The sequence below is a fragment of the Poecilia latipinna genome, unplaced genomic scaffold (assembly GCF_001443285.1).
Source record: "Poecilia latipinna isolate Pla-1442-1.1 unplaced genomic scaffold, P_latipinna-1.0 Scaffold810, whole genome shotgun sequence".
Lineage (NCBI taxonomy): Eukaryota > Metazoa > Chordata > Actinopteri > Cyprinodontiformes > Poeciliidae > Poecilia > Poecilia latipinna.
The window spans coordinates 827-8,764 of NW_015113426.1; the positions used below are offsets into that span (position 1 = coordinate 827).

The following is a 7,938-nucleotide window of genomic DNA, read 5'->3' on the forward strand; positions in this document are numbered from 1 at the left end:
AACCAAATCTCGTTCATGGTCACTCAACACAAGGCATTTAACATGTAGGCTGTAGGTTTAGTATTGACCTCATCTAAACAAATCAACTTCTTCCACATGTTTGCCATGTCTCCTACATACAATAATGTGTAGCAAATTCCAAATGGCAGGAGTCACTGCAATTCTTCCATCAACTTGTGTGACTCCTGCAAGGAAGTTTATTCAACTCTATGGTTTGCATTGAGACAAAACCTGAAAAAGTTCGCCAGGTGTGAATACTTTTACAACAATGCATTGTTGCTACCCTATTCGTTGTGTTCGTCAAAGTCAAGTACATTTGCTCATAAAGACGTTTTTTTTTTTTTTTTCATGTAGCGCAATAAGACGTGAAACGACTCTTGTGGGAAAAGTCTTAAGCAACAGTAAGTTGAGAAGACAAAACCTTTGACTATCTGTCAGATCAAACACACATCAGCTCTTCCCCATTTGGAAAGCTGGGATGCGATCCAGGGCTCAATGAAAAGCTTTCCCAGGGATCTCACGAGCTGTGAGACGGCGTCTGCGTGAGTGAGAGCAGTAAAGACAGACGTGGCAGTAAAGAAACAATGCGTCCAAGACATTACTAACCTTTTTTGCTCGAAGAACCAACACTTAGAACGCTTTGAACCCTTAAATGGTCTCCTCTTTTATATTGCAGCTAAATGTAACACACAAACTATTTACCTCAAATTACAAGCAGTGACAGTTGCTTACCAAATGTTCGGTTGCATAACCAGTATTGATTTAATTTCCTCAACTTTACTCCCTTTCATTTGAAAAGAATCTCAGTTAGCGGTGAGGGGGGGAGGGGGTTTCCAAATCACTCTAATTCATCACAAGGATCCTACGAATAGATTTCCTCTTTTGAGTTCATTCCATCTGTGCACCAACCACATCAGAAAGATAAAACAAACCAAGAGAGGAGAAAACAGGGAAGCCTTTAGGGAGTGGTGGGTTTCATAAAGCCGCCGACATAAATCACAGTTTAACAGGCAGCAGTCGCTTAGGGCCTCTGTGTGTGGTGCTGTCCTGCCACTGTAGAGTAGACTTTTACTACATTTGACATAATACTTTGATCAAATCTTGATTGAGAAATATATGGAATCGCAATCATAGTCGAATCTGTGTATGCAGTTACACGGAAAAGACTGCTTAGATGCAAGATTTGCTAAATTGCTATATTTCAGATATCATGAATTCACCTTCTCCATGTCAGTAGTAAATATGACCAATTGAATGGGCTTTAATTGTTCTTAATTTCCACACAATCTATCTTTTTATTGGCTGAGACGCTACAGCTCATGGGGGACGGTCAGCCTTGTGTAACGGTAAAGACAGGAAAGAGTAAGAATGATGTGAATCGGTTATAATCAATATAATCGCCACAGTTTCAGACAATAGATTCTCTCTGCTATTTTTAACAGTTTGCCTACTGAAAAGTTTAAAGCTGTGTCGGACTTCAGAAACACCACCTTGTAGTTTCTTTCTCCCACAGAATGGGACTTTCATGAATAAAACAGAGCAGAATAAAAACAAAGAGCCAGTTGTATGAATAATGGAAAGTGAATGTGATAAAACCCATTCAAGCATAAAAACAAAACGACAAGATATACATCTATATCTATATATAGATATATATCCGTATATATAGATATACATCTTAAAATCGCACCCCCATCTTAAAACACTTTTACGATGGGGGTGCGATCAAGGAAATGTTCATGTCAAGCCAAATGGTCAAGTGGAGGATGTTGATGGAGGCCCCAGGTCCCGTCTTTCTTTGTTTACTTGCTCTCTGTGAATGGACTGCTCAGCATGACCCCTGAACATACAAGAAACTAAAAAGCCCTGGTCTTTGATGTGCTAGAAGGATGACAGCCGTACATCTGTCTCTTCAACTCTGCGAGGGAGCTCACGTAATACGGGGAAGTTCTCTGTTGTTTGTGCCTCATTCTTGGAGCTCCGCTGAGATCAAACGCTCAGGGAAGCTTTAATTAGAGGACGAGATGTGACCTCCCACAAGGCAGCTGTTTGTCTGCACAATGTCACCTGGATCCACAAAGAAGCTGCAGAACTTTAAAGGGACAAACATTCCATGATGCGGTTTGACACTCCAGATTCCACAGCGTCACAGTGGAAGGTGCTGCAGCTGCAGTGAATCAGGTCACTGAGGATCTAAAGTGTGCTCAGAGTTGCACCGTAATGCAATTTTAAAAAGTTCATCATTAGGACTAAATACAACCACAAGGCTTAAACTGAAGCACACTGAGGGTTCTTGGTTACTATTTGGGCTAAACCAGTGTCAAAAACCCAAAGTTGAAAGCAAAAACTTTAAAAAAAAAAAAAATTCAATTTCTAAATAAAGAAGGGGAAATTTGAAGGTTTCTGATAAATTAAAGAAAAAAAGAACGGAGAAGCAGAATATTCTCTGCAAGCTAAATGTACACAAAGGCGCTCCACTTAGGAAAGGCAACTTTGTAATTTAGCTCTGTGGTAAGTTCATGCGACTCCTGGAGCAAGGAGCTCATAATCTCTTAGGGAGTTGTCATCTTTGTGGTGGAAAAAAAAGGCAGCGGCTTGGTTTTGACCAGAAAACCATGAAAGAGTGAACGTACACTGATTTGAAGCTGCGGTGCCCAAAGTTCAACGCCATTACTCTAATTCAGAAAACAAACCGCAGCGGCTCAATGGAGCATCGTGCCATCAGAGGCAAAGATGAATATAACTTTCTGCATATCATACAACTAAATAGGCCAGCTTCCAAGTGAATGGGTTAATTTATAACTAGAGACCGTTTATACATAACAGTAACCTGACCGCTGTGGAAAAAAATCTGGATTGCGTTTAGTTGCGTTGAACCGTTTTTAAAATTCAAAAAGAAAAAGTCACATCTGACCCCTCAGGTTTAGGTTAAATGTAAGCATGGACATATTCTAAAGGCTATTTTTTTCAGTCACATGCTACTTGAAAATTACATTAAATAATGAAACCAATTTTGTGTTGGATACAATACACATGGCAGAAAAGAAATTAGCTGTTATTTACACTGTGCAAAAATGAATAAGGTTCAGGTTTCTCATGACAGTCTGCAAATTTGTTGGAGTGAGACAATCTGTCTTAATTTTAGCTGTCAACTAAAGGGACATATCTGTCTTGCTTTAGGCTTAGGAAACATTTAGCTGAGACACAGAGGAAATTATTAGATTAATTATGAGCAAATTCTAGAGCGTGAGGGGGGAAAGGTCACCTCCTAAAACCAGGTAGTGACCTTAATTCTACATGATAAAATCCATTTCCTGTCACAGTCTCTGACCTAAACAACTCAATTTTGAACAAATATAGATAAATGGCAGGTAGGCAAAAGAAATATAGGTCAGGTCATTAGCTGATTAGCTAGCCTTTTTTGGTCAGCTAATCAGGAGTAGCCAAGTAATCTGTCCATCCTCACCTTTTTCAGTAGCCGCGTGGAGTCCTCGCTGATTTGCATGAACCTCATGATAACATTATTGAGGTAGATGTCACTCAGTGTCGCATGGTCTTTACTCTCCCTCCTGACCTGGTTCAGCAGCAGGTACCAACAGTTGACTGGTGACAGCAGATTCTGGTCTTTTCTAAAGAAACCAGAAGAAACAATCAGATGCCAGGAAGAGAAAATCCAATAAGGCTGTTTATGTTCCATCTGTTAATGAGGAAAATAAGAGCAAGAAGAGTGGATCTTGATGAGACTTGGCAGGGTAAATTGTCTATTGGAGGGTGCAATGGAGTCCATAGATCATGACTGACCTAACTCCGTCAATAGAGGAACTCAAAATGGTTTTACCCATTCATGCTTATGGTCACTGCATTTGGACATTTCCCTGTTTGCTTGCTTCGGCACCAGTCTTCAAAATGAACTTAAAACAGAATACAAGGACAGTCTTTTTAATAAGCAGAAACATATATTAAGATCCTTTAGTATGCATTGCATGCAGCTTATTGCTCTGACCTAAACAGTAAAGTTGGAAGTCTCTTCTGAGTTCTATTTCTGAAATAGATCTCCAGATATTACTCTGAGCCAAGATAACTCCTTACCATCCCACGAGTGTCCCACAGACCTAAAACATTCACATAGATTACATTTAGGCATTTATTATTTTTCTGCTAAAGTCAGTAGTCTATAGTATCTTGGTTAAATTGAAATATGTCCTCTGAATCCACATAAAGTGTTATCCAGGTTGAAAATACCGGATCACAAAAAGATTCCCAAGACGATTTCAGAAAGCCAAGGCATTGTCCAGACTGTGGTTTATATTTGTGTGTCTATCAAGTCTCAGTAATATATTATAATGTTGGTTGTCAACAATAAAAAGCTGCTATATTGTTGTCCAAAGGAGCAGCTTCTAGTCTAAGACCATGAGCAACACCATGAATAGGTAATTTGTTGGTTTTTAATGTATGACTCTTCACACATTGTGGCACAGGTTAAGCTAATACTTGCTTTTATCTCAGTTTTAGAGCACCTAACGCCAGACTAGAACAGTTCGTGCAGATCATTTTTCTACGAATGAAGAGTCTACTATTTTAAAAGAGTAGAAAACCACAGATTTAATTAACCCATGCCAAAAAGTTTAATTATGAACAAATCTGGTCAGCTCGAGAAAAAAAAGAGTTGCACTAGAGAATAAAAAGAACAAAACAAACTACAGCAGCCAGGGAGCCATTTCCTGCGTCGTGTGCTGGCTGCTTCCAGGCTAACAGTAGGACATTGTCCAGACCGCCGCAAGTGGGGCCCTGTATAAGCACCGGCCTGCAGACAGACTTCCTTTGGGTTAATCTGTAACATTCCTCCAGCATGCAAAAATCCAGTACAATATGAGTAATTGTGACTGTCCACATACATGTGCAATTTGGGGGGAGGTTTAAAGGTCTCAGGTCAAGTCATGGAGGAACCATATGGAGACTCGCCTCTGCTCCCCCGTCGCAAAGTCAGTTTGCGCTGACAAGTTGCACTTGTCAGCACAACAGGTGAAAATGTGTCCTCCGCAACTGATCCAGCCCTGAACTGGCCTTCAATGATGGCAACACATCAGTTGGAATGGCAAAAACTAATCAAATGAGTCCCTGATGTCAGCATTCCAACCAGCTGAAGCGTTCTCCAACGCGATACAAAAACAGGAAGAAACTGAACTCGATAAAGGCAGAGCCACACATACGAGAACCATCTGAAACCATTCCGTTTCCAGACAAAGATAAGGTCTGGGGACAAAAAAACATGAGCAAAACCTGTCGTGTATTACTGTCGGGCTCACTAGGCATCAAGAAAAGCAAAAACTCTGTTCCTGCACTGTGACAATCTGAAAACTCTACATGAATATGCAGCTCCCTTTACTCTGATACCCCTGAATAGACTCGAGTAGAACCTTGGAAAGTCACTTAATTAGTGAGTAGACTCAAAACTGTTTGTGATTTAATCTCGGCTTCTCAAAGGTTTGCTAGAAAACATAGTGAAGAAGTTGAATCAGGGAGACCACATTTCAGAAAGAGCATAAGTTTTTAACTTTCCACGTCAAGGCGTTAAATTACAAAGTCAAATTTCTCTTAAGTCATATTTGATATATATATATATATAGCATTTTTATATAACTAAAGTTAACAGTGTTAATTGTCTGTGCTATAAAATGGCACTATGTGCCTGGAAAACACATAACACTGCCCCTGCAAGCAGAGAGATGGAAGTCATTCAGAGCTGATAAGAATAGTGATGAACAACACTGGAAGAAATCTAACACTGGTCACAAAAGAACTGAGGTGGGCAGACGTCTGGTGTCCAGCAGAACAGCGACCCTAAACACAACTGGAACCAAAAAGGAAAGGTTTGAGTGAAGTTCAAACCTATATCCAATCAAGAATCTGGCAAGTCGTATAAACTGCTGTGTACAGGTGATCTCGAATCAAGCTCTGAATGAGCTTGAGCTTTTTGCAGAGAACAAGGGGCACAATTTGAGACTATATGCAAAACTGGTAGACATACACCAAAAATACTTGCACCTATAATTGTACAAAATCCTTTATTTAAAAAAAAAAAAAAATCATTTTTGAAAGTTAACACAACGTACTGACCAGTACACCGCCTCATAGTGGTCTTGCAGCGTGAAACATGAAAAAGCAACATGTGAGAATGCAGACATTTGTATGTGCAGAAAAAAAGAACAAAAAAGCACAAAATGTTCAGACATGACAAATCCTGCAGCTCCACGTGAACAAATGAAACGATACCACTAACCGAACTCAGCTGGATAGAGTGTTTCAAATCAGCCTGTACATCAGATGATGGATACAAAACATCTGAATGAACTCTCTGCTATTTGAACAAAATCTACAGACTATGCATACTAGCCCTGTAGCATTGAAACAGTCACATAGCAGTAAAAGGCAAAAGGAGCCTTATTCTCCATCATGAAGTCCAGAAATAACCCTGAACACTTGGGAAAATTACTTTCATTGCAAATAAAGAGTTTAAACAATTGCACATTAGGAAATTGGACTCCCTTTTTTCTCGTGCAAGCAGTTCTGTTAGTACTTAGACAAAAAATTTAAACTTGTGACAAAAAGAGGTCAGACTAAGGAGATTCATTCACAGCCTGCTACAACAGAACACATAGCAGTCTGTGCTATGCGAGAGCTGCTAACTAACCCCACATAATGGCAGGAAAATCTCTCACTGTCATCATTTCCCTCTCAGCCAGGGCAGGAACTGGGTCAGACAGATTCCCAAATGATAGTCAGGCTCCCAGTGAGCTCAAAGACCAGTATGAAAGGGGAAACTGCTGTCCAGAAGAGGCAGGGGAAAAACAAACAAACAAACAAAAAAGAGTCAGATAAAACAGAGGTCTCATTAGCAACTTCTTCCCTCTTAAAATGTAAATGTGTTTGTTTCATTCATTTGTGCTGTGCAAATCCATGGGTAAGCGAGTCAATGTCAATGTACTTGCTGTACTCTCATACCGTCAATGGTGCTGACAAGGAGAGATAATTAGCAGTTTGGTATGCAGTTTTCCTGAAACACGAGCTTTCCGTCAACAATGAAGGAAAAATAGAAAGTCTTGAAGTGCCTGACTGGTAAAAATCTTTCATTAATAAACTAAGCAACCTCTGAATCAACAAAACTAACACATGAGACTGTCTTTGGGGGAGTTTGTTCACAACAAACACTCTGAAATGTAACGATTAAAATAAACAGAAACCATGCATCTACCAAGTAGAAGCACAGCAGTTATTTTTTTATGCATCATCCATGCATCTGTATGGCTGAACAAACAACATTGATTTGGGTTCTGATCTAATTAGGACAGGGCAATACTTTTCTGTCCCCTGTCACACAAACCCAGCAGCACACAGCACAAAATGATGTGAGGCATTACAGATGACACAGCGTGTTTCCTCCCGTTTCTTTAGGGACAAAGTGACTCAACCAAAGGTGCAAATAGGGTAATAATAGCATTCTCAGAACATCCAACTAGAGATTTAGTCAGAATAACAGTTTACTTTGTTTGACATAACATCTTGATGTTTGCATTCGCATATTAAATAAAAGACGCAGAGTAAAGAATCAACGCGCGTCTACATTCGCTCTCAAACTCAAACACGAAAAATCTGTTCAAGGAGAAAATAAGCACAACCTTTTAGCCGAGTCGCAGCAGGACTCAAAGGAAAACTAGCAGTGACGTTGCTGCAGTGCAAACACACTTGATAAGTTAGCTGATGTGGATCATGTGTGTTAACACAATGCCAGGAAGGAAGGACATCCTCAATATAACTGCACTGTATGCAAAAAAAAAAAAAAAAAAAAAAAAAAAAAAAAAAAAAAAAAAAAAATTTTTTTTTATCAAAAAAAAAAAGGGACAAAAAATAAAAAACAAAAAAAGTTTTTTGTTCTCCAAA

At 39.5% G+C, this 7,938-nt stretch overlaps 1 protein-coding gene across 1 annotated transcript in view; it reads right to left on the reverse strand.

Moving 5' to 3' along the window:
* Positions 1–3,115: 3,115 nt before the first annotated feature.
* Positions 3,116–7,938, reverse strand: part of LOC106956355 (SLIT-ROBO Rho GTPase-activating protein 1-like) — a 37,519-nt gene continuing 32,696 nt past the window's right edge. Inside the window, exon 3 of the mRNA XM_015047144.1 lies at positions 3,116–3,629. Within this exon, the coding sequence (XP_014902630.1) occupies positions 3,434–3,629 (196 nt within the window). The 3' untranslated portion in view covers positions 3,116–3,433. The remainder of the gene's footprint in view (positions 3,630–7,938) is intronic.